This window comes from Epinephelus moara, chromosome 24, assembly GCF_006386435.1.
Source record: "Epinephelus moara isolate mb chromosome 24, YSFRI_EMoa_1.0, whole genome shotgun sequence".
NCBI lineage: Eukaryota > Metazoa > Chordata > Actinopteri > Perciformes > Serranidae > Epinephelus > Epinephelus moara.
Genome location: NC_065529.1, coordinates 26,911,306 through 26,929,117, shown reverse-complemented (window position 1 = coordinate 26,929,117; position 17,812 = coordinate 26,911,306). Strand labels below are relative to the sequence as shown.

Below are 17,812 nucleotides of genomic sequence, written 5' to 3'. Positions count from 1 at the left end.
CCATCCCTGGTCTCCCATAAGTATAATTATTGATTTTTTTTCTCCATCACGTTTCATTTAATTCCATTGTTTTTTGTCTTCACTGATGAAATATAACTTAGTAAATCCATTTATATTTTTTTCAGTCTCACCAGCAACATATTTTAAAAAGCCATCACTATGGTATGTTGTAATGTGTTATTTTTTTCTGTAAATAAAACACTAAGTAACTTAATAATTAATTTAACTCAGTCATATCGCCCTTAAAGGTCTACTGTGAGGGATTTAGTGGCATCTAGTGGTGAAGTTGAAGAACTAAACCTTCTCTTGTGTACCAAGTGTGCAGGAGAGCCATAATGGCCGACACAACACAAATGGCCATATCTGAGCCAGTGTTTTGTTTGTCCATTCTGGGCTACTGTAGAAACAACATGCTGGACTCTGTGGAGAAGGACCCACCCCGTACGGCTCATTCTAAGATAACAAAACACAATGATTCTTTATTTTCAGGTGATTATACATTAATTAAAATATAGTTATAGATATTATAATTTCTGCCAATACATGCCTTTAAATCTGACACACTGGACCTTTAACATGCGTTTTATGTCATACAACTGATGGTTCTGACAATAACCTTAATAGCCATTGTTATTTTTTTATGTCATCGGTTTGATTTAGATTTTTACAAAACAATGAAATTCAGTTTATATATCTATACTGGATAAATGAGACCAGATTAAATGTCACTGATAATCTTCCACAGATTAAATATGTCCCATAACTGCAGATTGTTGTTTTGGAGTCATAAACTAGGAAATATGACCATATTACTCCAGTTCTAAAATCCTTACACTGGCTACCTGTTTTCAAAATCGTACTGCTTGTGTATAAATCACTCTGTGGCTCAGCGCCCAAATATATCTCTGACATACTCGTGATTAGAACATCTGGGTCCGGCCTACTGACCGTCCCAAGGGTCAGAACAAAACATGGTGAAGCAGCATTTCGTTATCATGCAGGACAACACTTGGAATAACCTCCCAGATGATGTTAGACAAGCCCCGACTCTGACCGCTTCAAGTCAAAGCTGAAATGATTCCCTCTTTACACTGCCTACTCCACCCTGTAATGACTGCAAACTCATTTTTAACTCATCTTTGCACCTCTTGCCTGCACTTTTACTATTTTTAATATTTTTTTAAAATTGTAAATTAGTAAATAGTAATTTATTTTAACATTTATATATTTTCTCTTTACTTTTTCATTATAAATCTGTATCTATTACTATGATTCATATTTTCTTGCTCTGTAAAGCACTTTGAATTGCCTTGGCATATGAATTGTGCTATATAAATAAAGCTAAAATGTTTCACCCCACCACACTTATATATAATACATGATTCAACAAGTGATGGACTTAGTGTAATACCACATCATAAAAATTCTCTGTTGTGAGTAAATTCACACCTGCGGCTCTGCACAATAGTGACACCTAGAGGACGCCACAGTCTACATGTGTGACACCACTAAGTGACATCAGTAATAACAAGTACAAACAGCTGCAGGCATTTCAACTATTTATTTTCCATCAAAACAAAGACTGCTGTTGGTATGTTGAATGATCTGAGGGAACATAGATACTGTATGTAAGCAACTGCTGACCTGAAATGCAACAAGCTAAAAAATGTTTACGCACCTTTTGACTTTAAAATGCAGCATCTTGTCTCCCAAGTGCACAAACATTCACACAGTAGCGCTGAAGATAAATACGTCTGTTATGGTACATGTAAGACTTAGACACACACACACTCGAGCATTCATACTGTACATGTGCGTTTATGTAACACCAAGTCCTCCACACACACACACATACACACACTTCCATTACAGTTGAGGGCAGTCTGCAGGGAGTGGTGGTGGTGCTGGTGGAGCTAACAGGTGTTCTGGCCCTTCAGACCTCAAAAAGCATTTTTCTTGTAATCAATATATAATTTTATCATGGAGGGAAACATTGATCAAGAGGACCACTCAGGTCTCAGACAGCAGCTGCCTTCTTCTCCTTGTATGTGGCCATCATCTTCTTGATCTCAGCTATCGCCTTCCCTGGGTTCAGGCCCTGAGAGGAAGACCAGACGCATGAGGAGAGAGCAGTAAGAATATAAGATATACAAAGCGTGAGCTGTGGTGTGTGTGTGGCTGCAGACATGTGCAGACAGGTCACCTTGGGGCAGGTCTTGGTGCAGTTCATGATAGTGTGGCAGCGGTAGAGGGAGAAAGGATCCTGCAGCTTGGACAGACGCTCCTCTGTGAATTCATCTCGAGAGTCGATCATCCAACGGTACGCCTGAGAGACAACAGGATGTTTCTCATAAACTCGTCATCTGTGTGGTTATTTTATGCCGATTCAGAATTTAAAGTCAGTGATTCCTAAATGTTTACATGTTCAGACACACACCTGCATGAGCACAGCAGGCCCGAGGTATTTGTCTCCGTTCCACCAGTAGCTGGGGCAGCTCGTACTGCAGCAGGCGCACAGGATACATTCATACAGCCCGTCCTACATGAGGAGAAAAGCAATGAATGACGTCTCTTATTTACATGTAAACACTGAAAAGCTTTGATGTTTTCCCAAACTAAAAACAGTGGCGTACCAGTTTCTGTCTGTCCTCCACAGTCTGCAGGTACTGCTCCTTTCCTTCATTTGCCTCATCCTTCTTCTTCAGGTAGGGTTCAATAGACTTGTACTGGGCGTAGAAGTTACTCATGTCCTGCAAAAAACACAAGTCTACAATCAAGGATCATGTCGGCATACAAATGACAGAATTAAATAAATAATTAAATCTAAGGAGCTGATCTGATTCGACTGCCAATCTCACTGTCGCAGTTGAAGGAAAATGTAGTTATGAAACAAAGGATCATTCCATTTTGGCTATATGGGACTACTGAATGTCTGATCTGACATAGAATTGCTTGGTTTCTCCCAGTACTCACATAAAAGAGCTCACAGAGTGCTAAATATTTTTTGAACTTATGAACAACTCTCTGTCAAAATCAGCGAGGGGAGACGTATAAAAACAGCTGTTTGCAGCTTGCGACTCACATCTCTCTCTTTCTAGAAAGTTGAAAGGTCTGTTTACAACCACAGAAAGCAAGCAGAACCAAACTAAGTGACATGTTCTGTCTTGTCTGTCTCCTCTGCTCTCTCTCAGTACTGTGGACAGCGCCGCTGCTGCACCTACTCACACACACACACCTACAAATGCACCTCCAACACAACAAACAGTGTTGGATGGAACACCTCCTATTATAAAATCCATTCTTATGCCAAGTCAAGAAGACAAAGTGTTTTATTATGAGTTTCAGCTTTTTTATCTGGTGCGGAAAAAATGGGAACTAATGTTGAGAAAATAGATTAAGAAAAAAAAGCAAGACTTTATGACTCAGATTTGACTATGTACATTTTTAGTCGGGGACACCCCTAATATTCAGTAACACATTTAGCAATTTGTGTTGAGTCACATGAACACCTGTTGAATTTACCATGTACATATTTTCAAGAGGCAACTAATAAATAAAATAAGTCTTTATTATCCATAACCACGTTTTGGCTTCAGTGATTAATTTCAAATTACTAAACAAATGACTAAACAACATAACTTAGGGGGGTTACTCACAGGTACCAGGTCCTTGACCACATACATATGTGGCAGAGGGTAAATCTTGGTTGGCTTGCTGAGGTTGGTGTCAATCTTGTTGAGACAGGCAAGAGTGTTTCCTCCATTAATGTTCATTGCACAGGATCCACAAATACCTGCGTTGAAACAAAATAATAAAAGCTTTTAATATAATTGCTAAAACAAAGCGATCTCATGACAAAATGCTTCTCCTATCTTTTTTATAAACATTTATTTAATAAAAAAAAAAACCCCAACAACGATTGAGATAATATATCTTTTTCAGAAGTGCCAGGCCAAGATAGCAGTGAATTTTTGTGGTTAATTCTATTCTATTAATTGACTACCACAACCATCATTAATAATAACACAGAATTATTATTTGTTGCCACATTTATTGATCTTTTTATTATCTACACGCTGATGCTTTTGTAGAGCCTCCATGTTACCAACCTTCCCTGCAGGAGCGGCGGAAGGTCAGGGTGGAGTCCATCTCATTTTTGATCTTGATCAGAGCATCAAGAACCATTGGGCCGCAACTACAAGAAGACAAACAAGATGAGCTAGTGACTGGAGAAGGTCAAGACATTAACTTATAAAAGGGAACATCTAGGGGACATGTAGGGGACGTCTGACTTGTCGAACAAGAAAATCCTGACCGGATTCAGGGGCAAACAGCATTTTTGAGTTTTGGACTCTTTTGTCTGCAGCATCATGTTGACAGAAGTGAGTTAAGAGTTTCCCAAAGCTGATTACAGAACAGAAGAAGAAAGAGGATTGGAAATATGCCAGGCTGCCAGAGCCACCTGAGTTTAATCGACCTGACAGCTGTTCTCAGTTGGTTAATAGTGCCCTCTGTTTATATGTGCTTGGGTATTGCTTTGAGCTTCACTAAGCGATAAGCCTCCACCAGTTCAAGTGAACATGATCAGCTAATAGATGTGTTATTAAACATGGCCATATTTTCCTGTATGCATTATAAAAGATAAGCAAAGATTTGAAGTCCGCCTCACCTGCACCTCTTACTAATATAAGTTATAAATCCATAAACAATGGGCACAGATAATCACTGCTTCTGAAGGGATGCCAGGAGTCAATAAATTTTAAATTCAACCATCCTTATTTTTTAATGAATAGCCATGGAGCAAAAGCGGCAATACACTCCAAGGTGTCTTGATATAAAAAGCGATAGATTCAGCTTCCTGTCACCCATCATTTTTAGATATCAGGGCACCTTGTTGTGCATTATCACTTAAGTATCTAAGTAGCTAATGCTTGAGAACACAGATTAACACATGCTGCACATACAGTACAGGGCATCCTCATGGCAGAGGGAAGAGCCATAACACCTACGTGTTGAGGTCGATTTCGTAGGTCTGCATGCGGGGTTTGTCTCCTGGAGTGTCTGGGTCCCATCTGTACACCTGGAACTTCTTTACTCTGGGCTGAGCTGCTGGAGCCGCTGCTGTCTGGGCATACCGCACCGCCTAACAGCAGGGACAAGGGCAGGAAATACATGATCATTTTGGCAGTCTACTGTTTTCGTTAGACACTCCCTTAATAAACACACACAGAAAATTAGAGTTAGATGATGAACTGACATTAAGTTCATATCTAATTTAATCTTTCATTGTATCTTTCACTTTGTACTAATTGTATTGCCATTTCAACATTCACTCTGGTGCTCACTGTCTTAAAAGTTCCTTGTACAGAATATAGTAGAGTTCTTCTAAAAGACAAGCATTCAATTTTACTTATAAGTGATCAGAAGTAGCAGGTGCATGCTCCTTTAAATAATTCTATTAATCTAAATCAATGGTTTTCAACCTTTTTCATGTCTACACTGATGCACCTTAGGTCACAGACCCCCATTCGATAAAATTTCACTTCAGGGCCTCCATCTCAAAGATCTGGGTTGTTAGATAAGATTAAGACCAAACAGTTGTCAAGTACACTTGAGTAGATAACGGAGGAGGACGTGAAACCTTTGGTCTGAATACTCTTGGGACTTTTGCTCACAGTGTGCTTACTTCTATGGTGAAGTAAAAATAAAAGTAAAACATATTATATTTCCCATTTTCCTGGGAACCTTCTGGAGCTCCCTGAAGGACCCCAGGTTGAGAGTGGATCTTTAGTTTTATAAGAGGTAAACATTACATAACATTAACCCCAAACCACTGCCATATCAGTGATCATAAAACATTATTTTGTTTGTTAAACAATACAAAGAAAATCCAAATTACACACAGGTTATCACCTGTGTTAGTATAACACATTGCAGTGACGTGATTTAGCAAACATGACTATTACACAAGGTTATTACAAGTTTATCACTTTTGTCTGGCTGTTTGATCTCATTGAATTTCATCCATAAAATGTGCCAGACTCTTTCATTAAAAGCAGCTGTATTAGCTTGTATAATCAGTTAACATTGTTATAGTTAGCTGAACAATGTTTACACACCTCTTCCTGTCACGTTTTTCGTTCACGTGGATTTTAACTGCCAACACTTTAAGCTTAACACACACCAGCACATAAAGAAGAAATTCACACGTTTAAAACGTTGATGTTGTGTCAGTTTAACCACAGTTAGCACTGAGGGCTAGCTAGTTAGTAGCTAATAGCTTAACCACGTAACATTGACTTCAGAGTATAGACGGAGCCCTCCGCTGTCAACAGGGACTGTAGCTCCGTTGCAATGTCACTTTAGGCAAAGCCATGACAGAAACTGTAATTGACATTAACGGCTAATTAAACCGGTTTGTTTGTTGTAATGATTTTCAACGTACCACCAGTCCTGCGGGGGAGCGGAACGCCAAAACACCACAGCGGCTCAAGGACGTGAAACTGGCAACCGACATTTTGGAGTTTCTCTGACCTCCACCGCCTGCGATCCCAGCAGCCACCGTGGCTGCGTCACAGCTCGGGTGGGAGTGCGTGTTTTGTGAAGCGGTGTCTCCCGGCTTTCAAAACCCACCAGAGGTTACCAAACACCATAGATATATATACGTATATATATCTATAACCAAACACAAGGAGAGCGTGAAATTTCATGATTTGTTTGATTTCCTTGTGACGATTTTGCCTCGTCTTTAATTGTTGCTTTACAATAATCTTCTCTAGTTATAATGGATTTGTTTTAATTGAGACTCCGGGTCTTCGTAGGACAGCAAACGCGGGCGGACACACGTACACCAGATGTCTCGGTTCTTAAATCCAACGAACCCAAAGCGCCTCTGTCAGTCGTAACACAGCGTGTGAGGTTGAACTCACATAACAGTCTCTTCACTGGTGGAGTGGGCTAAGGTCATTTAAATAGTGTTTTAATTCAGGACGGTGGTGAAGTGGTCCACTTGAAGAGCAAACATGGTGTTCCTGACGTTATCTTGTTGGATAAGAAGCCGAGGACCCGACAGATACTGGAAAGTTCAAGAAGTCCTCAAACATGCACGGGTAAGGCCACGACTACTTCCTGGAGGAGAAGGGGGGCTAAGCTTCTCTTTACGACTAACATGTTGTGGTATTTGTGTTGTATACATTTATGTGTGACTCTGAATCTGAAATGTTGTTTAAACCAGACAATCGGTGAGTCATTTGCTGCATGTTTCTGCTGTGTAGAGATGACCCATGCTGCATGGTTGGGTTGGAAACATGCCTCATCATTGTAATCTAATATTAACAGGATACTGAGAGTCAATTTGTGTAAGTCATCCTCCCTGTCGGTTCATCCTACAGCACTTCAGAGGCAGGAAGAACCGCTGCTACAGGCTGGCTGTGAAGGCAGTCAGGAGGGCTTTTGTCTACGCCACTAAAGGTCGGAAGCTAAAGAAGCGCAACATGAGGACGGTGAGACACCTGATACTCAAATACAACAACAGCAAACACATGGGTGACACACAGGGTACAGTCTGAGGTTTGTCTGGTTTGTTTGGTATTTAGTGTGTAGTATTCAAAAGAGCTTCTAGCTGCTGTGTAATCCAGGCTATCACTCTCAGTGCATGAACAGGTGTACCTCACCTGAACATTGAGTCTTTGGGAATGATCAAGAGGAGGATCTTGTGAGGCAGTGCATGCTGCAGACAGTCACTGTGCAGCTGTTTACCATCCCTGTGCTACTCTCTAATTCAATTTACTTAATTTCACCAGGATAATACAGCATACACATATACAGTCACTGGCCACTTTATTAGGTACACCTTGCTAGTATCAGGTTGGACCCCTTTTGCCTTCAGAACTGCCTTAATTCTTCATGGCATAGATTCAACAAGGTGCTGGAAACATTCCTCAGAGATTTTGGTCCATATTGGCATCGCACATCCATGATGCAACTCTCCCGTTCCACCACATCCCAAAGGTGCTCTATTGGATTGAGATCTGGTGACTGTGGAGGCCATTGGAGCACAGTGACACATTGTCATGTTCAAGAAACCAGTTTGAGACGATTTGAGCTTTGTGACATGGTGCGTTATCCTGCTGGAAGTAGCCATCAGAAGATGGGTGTACTGTGGTCATAAAGGGATGGACACGGTCAGCAACAATACTCAGGTAGGCTGTGGTGTTTAAACCCTGCTAAGTTGGTACTAAGGGGCCCAAAGTGTGCCAAGAAAATATCCCCCACACCATTACACCACCGCCACCAGCCTGAACCGTTGATACAAGGCAGGATGGATCCATGCTTTCATGTTGTTTACACCAAATTCTGACCCTACCATCTGACTGTCTCAGCAGAAATCCAGACTCATCAGACCAGGCAACGTTTTTCTGCTGCTGTAGCCCATCTGCTTCAAGGTTCGACGTGTTGTTGGTTCAGAGATGGTCTTCTGCAGACCTTGGTTGTAACAAATGGTTATTTGAGTTACTGTTGCCTTTCTATCATCTTGAACCAGTCTAGCCATTCTCCTCTGACCTCTGGCATCAACAAGGCATTTTCACCCAGAGAACTGCCGCTCTCTTTGTCGGACCATCCTCTGTAAACCCTAGAGATGGTTGTGTGTGAAAATCCCAGTTAAGACCATAACGTGTGATCAGTGATGATAGGTAAACATTGGTTCACTGAGGGAGTCACATGTCAAAAAGGTTGGGAGCCACTGCCTCCACTGTGTACATCCATCGTATTCATTGTTTTCAGTTCGGGCATGCCGATGTCTTGCAAAGAATAATTATGTTATTAATTGAGCAAAGTAATCAGTATTATTTATTGTGCTCTTATTTCTTCAGCTCTGGATCTCACGCATCGCAGCAGCATCACGAGAGCATGGCATGAAGTATCCCGCCCTAATGCACAACCTCACCAAGGTTAGTTGTGCTGAATGTTGCAGAACTACACCAGTCCTCTATGTTCTCTGTGCTGTTTGTTCACTCTATCTGTGACACATTTCCTCTGTTCGTCCACACAGACCAGCGTTCAGCTCAACCGACGTGTGATCAGCGATCTTGCCATCACAGAACCTCGGTCATTCCTTTCACTCGCAAAGCTGGCGAGGGCTCGGCAACAGGAAGGCTTCCGTGCAGCGCTGGGTGATGGCAAAGAGCCCGCTGGTGTCTTCTCCCGTGTTGTTGTACTACAGTGAAGGACTCGCTGCAGTTACAGATTTCCAATTGTTATGTGGTTTAAAGATCGGGGGTCTTGGATTATGGGGATGTCATGAAAAAGTCAGGCACACAGTCGCCTCCTGTCTTTAAGGTTTTCGCTTCATCTAAATATTTTTTGTATAATAATATAAGATTCATCAGTTGAATTATTTTGTGTGTCATACTTCTTTGATCACTAAACCAGGAATGCTCTGTGACTAAGAATGACCCACATAAATGACCCATCTTGACACCAGGGTCTGGTTGCTATATGTGATGGGGGTCGCTTGGTGAAAAAAGGTCAACTGATGTGTGATCAGAGAGTAGACCACGACATGATGTACTGCCAGACCGGTGTCTCTGCCTCTGCCATGTATAAACAAGTCGACATGGAGACTCACATGTGTTAGCCGCACACTGATGTAAAATCCTTTGAACTGTTACCAACAGAGCGACGTCCCTGAAGCAGAAAGAAATGCAATATCTTGCTCAAGGACACTCCAGCAGGATGGATGATTACTGTTGCAGTGCCTTGATAGCTGATCTTGAAGGACAGTTTAGAAAAGATTGAATATTTGAAATTATGCACGTATGTCACAACAAGGACACAATCATAATCCAAGATGGCCCCTGGCATTTAACAGCATAGCATTGTTTGTCCACAGACAGCCCTGCTTCTGCTCCGTTCACTGATTTATCCCCAACATCTCTATCATGTGTGCCAGACTTTTCCGGCTACAGTTTTCCCTACAAAATACTCCACCGCAGCCACCCCGATTACCTCCTGTATCATGATAGAGGATGTGATTATACATTTTCACAAACCTCCCTTTGTTTGCATATGAAACCTTTTGTTAAGTTATGAATGGATGCTGATTATGAGGGTTTTTTTGTGGAGGCTGGGAAGAGGAGTGACCTCAAGCTTTTTCGTGTGTTGACTTCTCACTCTGTGTAAATATATATTTTACCATTTGTTGTGAGGTTGAATGTCAAGGTAATTAAAGATTTTGATATGAATGTTGTTGTCCTGTCTTGATTACATTCAAACATGTTAAGGGTGTGATTTTGAGAGATATTTTATTCCTAATTAGTCACGTCGGCTGCTGCAAATGTCCCTCTGTTGTAGCCATAATTGCATAATGCACAGTATTATAATACTAGAGAAAGGGCACAATTATCTTCCTCCAATGGACCAGCAGTATTTGAGAAGCATTGCTCCAGCCTTACATGAATATCTCAAGAATGCTCCATGTTACACACTGAGATAAAAAACAGACACCACTGATGTCAATGACCTGTGACTTACAAAACCATTAAACAGCCTGATGCAACTACAAGAAAACCAGTGAATTCAATGTTTTTTGACCCTCTGCGGCTACCGTAGCAATTTTGGGTGGGACTACACGAATGACCTCTACTGAAGTCAGTTAAGGGGACAGCCAATGACAAGAAGAAGTACTTATTAGCAGCCAATCATCGCTGCAGTTATTCAGAGAAACCTGTACACTCTGCTGCACATGCGCAGAAGACTGCGGCATGACACGCGTGTAGAGGAAGTGTACTGACAGTAGTCTGTAGCAGCTGTAGCCTCTCGCTCCTCACACAACCGGCTAAACTGTGTTTTATCTGTTCTGGTTAAAATGTCGTGGCTGTTCGGCCTGAACAAGGGGCAGCCTGAGGCGCCACCCGGTCTCCCGGTTCAGCCGCCACCACCGCCACCTCCGCCGGCCGGAGGCTCCAGCGGCGGCGGCGGAGATAAACCCAAGGACAAATGGAGCAACTTCGATCCCACCGGGCTGGAGCGGGCTGCTCAGGCGGCCAAGGAGCTCGACAAGTCCCGTAAGTGTTCTGCAGGGGCCCGTTAGTGGAGGTCACCGCAGTGGAGGTTTCTCCTCATTATAGCAGCATTATTACAGCACACAGATAGACATGGTGTGTCAGGATCCAGCTCCTCTCTGATCATGGTGGTGTCACCTCAGTGATGCTACAGCTCAGATCATGTGGCGCACAGTCACAGCCAGCATCTGCACATGTTCATTTAATCTAATCTGTGTAACATTGTTGGTTGTACATGAGAGCAATGCTGGAATGCTCTCACCTTCATTCAAACTACTGACTGGGTTCAAAGGTCATCACCTTGCAATGTGGCTTGCAACATCCAAATTCAACTTGTTCCACTTACATGCCATGGTTCACTGAGTGTGCCTATCTTGTTTTGTGTTCTAAGATAAGGTAGAAATAGGGACTAGTGACACATCTGACAGGGTTCAGTGGCAGACCAGCATTTTACATTGATCACTGTAATTTCAATGTGTTGAAGCCATCACACCTCTCATCTCTCTGATGTTGCCCCCATCCAGGACATGCCAAAGAAGCTCTGGACCTGGCTCGAATGCAGGAGCAGACCACTCAGATGGAGCATCAGAGCAAAATGAAGGTACGGCAGAAACATGTGTACAGAACTCCAGCGTCTTTCTTCATCTGCTTCAGGACACGCCAGGTCTTTTCCAGACCATGTAGCTGATATTGTCAGTGCTAATTTACATCAACTAAATAAATAGTGAATAATAGTGTGAGTTACTGGATGGATTAGGGTGCTGAGGGATGTCGTCGTCAGGTCAACCTTATTTATATAGCACATTTAATATGACAAGTGTAAACTCAGTGTGCTTGAGATACATCATACATGACAAAAATAAAATATCATATGGGATAATAAAGTATTACAAATGCAGGACATGATAAAATCACCAGTTTTTAGAATTTCTTTAGTCGCTGCAGTGTAAAATTTGAAAGTTAAACATTTGAGAAAATAGAGAATAGAAAAAGCACACACAATAAATATTGCACATTATTCACTGTGTCTTTGTATGTGCTCAGATAAAACTGGACAGGTTATGATTGCATAAGTTTAAGATTACTGTCATGGCATTGTTGGTGATATATTTGACATGTGGACCCAGTTGATTGTGTGGTAGCAATGTATTAAAATGTTCACCAGTGTGTTACTTCTGTTTAATAGATTTTTGCCACCTTTTTCTAACAGGAGTACGAAGCAGCAGTCGAGCAGCTCAAAGGTGACCAGATCCGAATCCAGGGAGAGGAGAGAAGGAAAACTGTTAATGAGGAGACCAAGCAGCATCAAGCGGTGAGAGCAGACATGCGTTTTATTTTAGTATTTTCATAACAAGTAGGAGTTTGCTGCAGCGGTGAGCTAAACACATTTGGCTGTTTTGTGTTACAGAGAGCTCAGTATCAAGATAAGCTGGCCAGGCAGCGATATGAGGACCAACTAAGACAACAGGTGAGTTCATCTTCTACATATTCAGGATAAAATGCGTCAGAAAGACACGCAGCACCGACACTTATTTTCTGTTTTCAACAGCAAGCCCTGAACGAGGAGAACCTTCGCAAACAGGAGGAGTCTGTCCAGAAACAGGAGGCCATGAGGAAAGGTTTGTAACACTAACGACAGGATCTTGTAGAAGCTTTTTACGATGTTGAGGGGTGGTTTATTTACTCGCTGGGTGTTGTGGTTTCTTACAGCGACGATAGAGCACGAGATGGAGCTGAGGCACAAGAACGAGCTCCTGCGTATAGAGGCAGAGACTAAAGCACGAGCCCGCGTGGAGCGAGAGAACGCCGATATCATCCGCGAGCAAATCCGCCTGAAGGCTGCAGAACACAGACAGACTGTCTTGGAGTCTATAAAGTAAGACACACTCACTCATTTAGGATTTTAGACCACAATATTTGTGATGATGAGGAGGTGTATCGTCCTGCATCACGCTGAAACTGAAGGTGTTGAGTGTTTTTAAATAAACCAGTATCTCACAGCAGTTTAGCCTCAGGATAAATAAAAGCTTATCTTATCTTTTCTTAGAAGTGGTCAGTTTGTGTGTTAAGTTACTGGTTCATTGACTGTTGGATGTTGTTAATGCCCAAAAGGCATGCTAATGACAGCTGACCTGTATTTGCCCTCAGGACTGCGGGTGCTGTGTTTGGAGAAGGATTCAGGGCCTTTGTGTCAGACTGGGACAAAGTCACAGCCACGGTGAGACTGCTGTTTCCACCCACCATCAGCTTAGTGAATGATTATATTATAAATACATAATAAAGACTGAATTTTCCACTGAATTTCACTGATGGAAGGACAAACTGGGCAACTAAATGAGTTTTTTGAAATATCCCTACACACTAAAGGTCAGTTAGGTGTAAAAGCATTTATAAATGACAGTATTTATAGATAAACAGATGCCTCCAGTTCACACTAATCGAAGCCTGTCTGTTCATAAAGGTGGTTTCATTTTATAATGACTGGTACCGTCTGTCTCTACTGATTCAGCAAAGGCATCTTTTGAGTGCTCATGAATTTAGACCTTAGAATCAGAAATGGTCAAAGCAAGTAGTGTTTTTTCACACTGGTGTTAAAAGAACATATAAGCATAACAATCCTTCTGTTATGTGTTTGCATTTGCTAGTGTTACACCACTGATGTTGCCTGATATCAGACAGAATTGTCAACTCCTTACACTCCGTTTCCATCTTCAGTCTGACATTGCATCCACTTCAACTGATTTCAGTGGGGGTAGGGGTGGTTGGTCTCGATTTCCTAACCAGTTAAGACCAACGTATCTGCCTGAGTCTAACATCATTTTAAGTCCACACTGATGTGAAGCCATTCTTCAGGAGTGGAGCGGAACTACAATGTCGGGTGATACTGAGGAGACATATAGATTTAGAACAGCCTTGATAGCAGCGTCTATCTTGTAAACAGTGCTTGCCATAGTTGTAATTACTTCTCTTTGGTTCTGGTGAACTGTTTGACAACAGCTTGACAATGATGTTTGTCCTGCCCATGCTGCTTATCGGCTAATTTAGTTTCCCCACGGCGCTCAATTGCTCACCGAGGAATTGATGTTTTATGTCAGCGATGCCAGACAAATCAGTCAACCGGAACTCTGTGAAGTGGGAGGATTTAAAGGTCTGGATCCAGGCAACCATTCATGACATCCAAGAGACAAAGGGTAACCATACATTTCCATGCAAATGTTCGAACTGTCGACGTGGGCAAATATATAAAAATAGGTTTGGAGTGCTGCTCTGGGTTAAGGCACTGTGTAGTTAATCAAAGATAGGGCAAATAGTCACATAAAATTAAAAAATGACTGGCCACATCACTTAGTGTAAAAGTCCGTGGTGCAGGCAGGTAGTCCAAAAATGCATCCGAGGCACTCTTGACTGTAGTTGAAAATCCTTTATTGATTCATGGATAAACCAACGCATTTCGACTGTACTTGTTTTTTATCCATAGGTTTAACTTGAGTTTGACCTGAGTATTTGAGTGCTGTCTAACTGTTGCATCACATCACCAGGTGGCAGGACTGACCCTTTTAGCCGTGGGAGTTTACTCTGCCCGAAATGCAACAGCGGTGGCAGGACGTTACATCGAGGCCAGGCTCGGTAAGCCGTCACTGGTGAGGGAAACGTCCCGATTCACCGTGGCAGAGGCAATCAAGCATCCAGTCAAGGTAGCTAATGACCAGTTGATGCTTTGCTTGTTTTGTCAACTGCGGATTATAATATGCTAATTGTACTTTTAATGTTAACTATTTAGACGACCAAGCGGCTGAGGAGCAAACCTCAGGACGCCCTCGAGGGAGTCGTGCTCAGCGTAAGTGGAAGAAGGATGTAACCAACATGCATTTTTTAAAGGTTTGTAACCACTTGATATAAATGCATTTTTTAATCTCTTAGCCTTCCCTGGAAGAGCGTGTTCGTGACATCGCCATAGCAACAAGAAACACGAGACAGAACAACGGCCTGTACAGGAACATCCTCATGTATGGCCCTCCAGGCACGGGCAAAACTCTCTTTGCTAAGGTAAACCTGAGGACTAGCCCATGACTGATGAAAACATTCATACACAAGTGATGCCTTGTCTAACTGTGAGGCATTTCTCTTTCTGTCGAGTAGAAGCTTGCAATGCATTCTGGGATGGACTACGCAATTATGACTGGTGGTGATGTGGCACCCATGGGCCGTGACGGTGTGACAGCCATGCACAAAGTGTTTGACTGGGCTGGTACAAGTCGGCGCGGGTAGGCTTGATTATATGAAATGGACAAATATACAAACAGCAGTAGTGTACACTCCAGATATGAAACAACAGATAAAAGTTATCGTGTGTTTTCCTGTTACAGGCTTCTGCTTTTCGTTGATGAAGCTGATGCATTCCTTCGCAAGAGAGCCACTGTAAGTCTGCATGTATTTAATTTTCCAGAAACCCTTGAGGTTTGTGTTACAAATGTTCCTTAATTTCTGTGACACATAACGTGCAATCTTTGCTGTTGTTTTTTGCAGGAGAAGATCAGTGAGGACCTCAGAGCCACTTTGAATGCATTTTTGTATCGCACTGGAGAGCAGAGCAACAAGTAAAACATTATTTATATTCTCTACAAATTAAAACTTGAACGTTACCTCGCCTATACCACTGTGGCTACCTCCCAGTGCATCTCTAAGCTGCTTGATTTCTGTGTTTCTCCTTCAGGTTCATGCTGGTGTTGGCCAGTAACCAGCCAGAGCAGTTTGACTGGGCCATCAACGACCGTATAGATGAAATAGTGAATTTTGCTCTGCCGGGTCCTGAGGAGAGGGAGAGGCTGGTGCGGTTGTACTTTGACAAATATGTGCTGGAGCCCGCCACAGGAGGGAGGCAGTGAGTACAATCCCCACACAGCAACACAGCTGTTGAAATAGGGCACCGAGTCACTGCACACTCAGGATGCATACTAAACAAGTAATTAGGCCTAGTCCACCATGTCCAACACTCACATGTCAGTGAGCTCATTCTGAGTTAGTTTGAGGAGTCATATAATCTTTGATAGAGTGATCCATGCTGTGCTAGAATAAGGATTAGATTTAGACTCCGAGAAACAGCCTGTTGGCCATCTGGAGCGGGGCCAGCCATGCTGAGGCATTACGAACACAGAGGTCAGATGTGTGATGAGGGCTGAGAGGTGGGGAGCAATCCACAAAGGCCAGGAGGCAATGAACTGAGCACCAAAAACACAACAAAGCCAGAAAGAAACTGATTTCAGGTTAGCTAAGCTGTGGGAAAATCATTTACTCTGATGCCCTCTCATCTGTCTATCTGTGTGTGTGTGTGTGTCTTTGTGCAGGAGGATGAAGCTGGCACAATTTGACTACGGTAAAAAGTGCTCAGAGATAGCGAAGCGGACAGAGGGCATGTCAGGAAGAGAGATCTCTAAGCTGGGTGTGGCCTGGCAGGTACGTTCATAGCTGTAATCTTTAAAAAAAAAAAAAAGCAATATAAATCTTAATTTCACAAAACTCCCATCAGTTTTTGTAAATGAATGTATAGAACACAGGTGTTGACACATGTTCTCTTGCAGGCGGCAGCATATTCCTCTGAAGATGGCGTCCTGACAGAGGCCATGATTGACGCCCGAGTTGACGACGCTGTCAGGCAGCACCTTCAGAAGATGGACTGGCTGCATGGAGACGAGGAGTCTCAGGCCAAGACCCTTACACCTCCCACAGCTGGAGCGATAGCCAGCGGAGGCAAAATGGGCTTCACTCTGCCGCACAGTGAGGCACCCGAGGCTCAGGAGGTGATCGCCCCAGTTCTCGAGATGAATACGAAACAAGAAGGTGAAAGTATACCACCTCCTTCAGATATCGACCAATCTGCAGAAGGCAAAAGTGCCACCCCAGCTGCACAGGACTGTGAAGATGCTGTCAAAGCAGAAGCTGCGACAACAGTGGAGAGTTTAGACCAGCCTGCTGCCTCCACTGATGGTGAGGGCAAGACAGAGAAGGAAGATAAAACTGGATCATCTCCTCCGAAAGACGGAACTCCAGTTTGAGTTGTAGATTTGGTCAGTGGGGCGGCTGGGATTAGAAAGATTAGTGTCCTGCCCCTGTAACTAGTCTGTCAGTTTGTCTTAAAGTCTGTTGGACTGTCTGTGACAGAAGATGTGTCCAGCAGGGGGAGATAATTAACTTTACAAAACACAAATAATGCCTGAGACTGTTTGATTATAATATATAATGTATACATTGTAAAAGTGTACTTTACATGAAACCGGACTATGTGTCTGTAATAACAGTATATAAGTGTTGTGCACAGTGGAGTGTCTCTGTGGAAATGATTAAATGGATTTGTGTTTTTATAAACAGGAGAAGTTCGAATGTTTTTGTGGTACAGTTGCTTATGATAATACACTGGAATAATCAAGAGATAGTTGAGTTAAAATTTCTTTGAGGAAGCTACGTTTTGAATAGTTAGTGACATGATATGGCATGGCGTTGCAACATGGCAGTCTCCGTGGACGAGGACCCGCTCCCTGTGTATATATAAATGTCTCATTCTAAGTTAATGAAAACACAAGGATTCTCATTTTCAGGTGATTATACACAAAAGAAAACATACTTATTTTATTATATTATATTATATTTCTTCCTATATGTCCCCGAAATCCTACGCACTGGACCTTTTTTAAGTATGCAATAAAAGCACAAAATGGCCAAAAAAGATGAAAAAATCAAAGTTGTATTTGACT

General features: G+C 42.4%; 3 protein-coding genes across 4 annotated transcripts in view; 2 read left to right on the top strand and 1 right to left on the bottom strand.

Annotated features, from left to right (window-relative positions):
* Positions 1 to 1,546: 1,546 nt before the first annotated feature.
* sdhb (succinate dehydrogenase complex, subunit B, iron sulfur (Ip)) overlaps positions 1,547 to 17,812 on the bottom strand; it is a 197,114-nt gene continuing 180,848 nt past the window's right edge. Inside the window, exons 2-9 of one of the 2 annotated variants that reach the window (XM_050037524.1) lie at positions 6,446 to 6,531; positions 5,010 to 5,143; positions 4,110 to 4,195; positions 3,657 to 3,793; positions 2,634 to 2,750; positions 2,438 to 2,539; positions 2,204 to 2,326; positions 1,547 to 2,098 (exon numbers count right to left, since the gene is read on the bottom strand). In XM_050037524.1, coding sequence (XP_049893481.1) covers positions 2,018 to 2,098; positions 2,204 to 2,326; positions 2,438 to 2,539; positions 2,634 to 2,750; positions 3,657 to 3,793; positions 4,110 to 4,195; positions 5,010 to 5,143; positions 6,446 to 6,517 — 852 coding nt within the window. In that variant the 5' untranslated portion in view covers positions 6,518 to 6,531 and the 3' untranslated portion in view covers positions 1,547 to 2,017. Of the gene's footprint in view, positions 2,099 to 2,203; positions 2,327 to 2,437; positions 2,540 to 2,633; positions 2,751 to 3,656; positions 3,794 to 4,109; positions 4,196 to 5,009; positions 5,144 to 6,445; positions 6,590 to 17,812 lie in introns of those variants that run through there. The other variant, XM_050037523.1, reaches the window with a different exon arrangement.
* Positions 6,880 to 10,244, top strand: mrpl20 (mitochondrial ribosomal protein L20). Its single transcript, XM_050037535.1, has 4 exons — positions 6,880 to 7,109; positions 7,392 to 7,502; positions 8,874 to 8,951; positions 9,053 to 10,244. The coding sequence occupies exons 1-4, from the start codon at positions 7,023 to 7,025 to the stop codon at positions 9,224 to 9,226; spliced, it is 450 nt and encodes a 149-aa protein (XP_049893492.1). The 5' UTR covers positions 6,880 to 7,022; the 3' UTR covers positions 9,227 to 10,244.
* Positions 10,742 to 17,799, top strand: atad3 (ATPase family AAA domain containing 3). The gene is made up of 16 exons (XM_050037514.1): positions 10,742 to 11,066; positions 11,588 to 11,664; positions 12,274 to 12,375; positions 12,472 to 12,531; positions 12,613 to 12,682; positions 12,774 to 12,939; positions 13,212 to 13,281; positions 14,603 to 14,758; positions 14,845 to 14,901; positions 14,985 to 15,110; positions 15,204 to 15,328; positions 15,431 to 15,482; positions 15,591 to 15,661; positions 15,778 to 15,945; positions 16,409 to 16,517; positions 16,643 to 17,799. The coding sequence occupies exons 1-16, from the start codon at positions 10,868 to 10,870 to the stop codon at positions 17,114 to 17,116; spliced, it is 2,082 nt and encodes a 693-aa protein (XP_049893471.1). The 5' UTR covers positions 10,742 to 10,867; the 3' UTR covers positions 17,117 to 17,799.

Coding starts and splice junctions, on each gene's coding strand:
- mrpl20 (XM_050037535.1), top strand. CDS start 7,023: ATGGTGTTCCTGACGTTATCTTGTTGGATAAGAAGCCGAGGACCCGAC. Junction 7,110..7,391: donor AAGTCCTCAAACATGCACGG/GTAAGGCCACGA, acceptor TTCATCCTACAG/CACTTCAGAGGCAGGAAGAA. Junction 8,952..9,052: donor TAATGCACAACCTCACCAAG/GTTAGTTGTGCT, acceptor TCGTCCACACAG/ACCAGCGTTCAGCTCAACCG.
- atad3 (XM_050037514.1), top strand. CDS start 10,868: ATGTCGTGGCTGTTCGGCCTGAACAAGGGGCAGCCTGAGGCGCCACCC. Junction 12,683..12,773: donor ACAGGAGGCCATGAGGAAAG/GTTTGTAACACT, acceptor GGTTTCTTACAG/CGACGATAGAGCACGAGATG. Junction 15,111..15,203: donor GCAAAACTCTCTTTGCTAAG/GTAAACCTGAGG, acceptor TCTGTCGAGTAG/AAGCTTGCAATGCATTCTGG.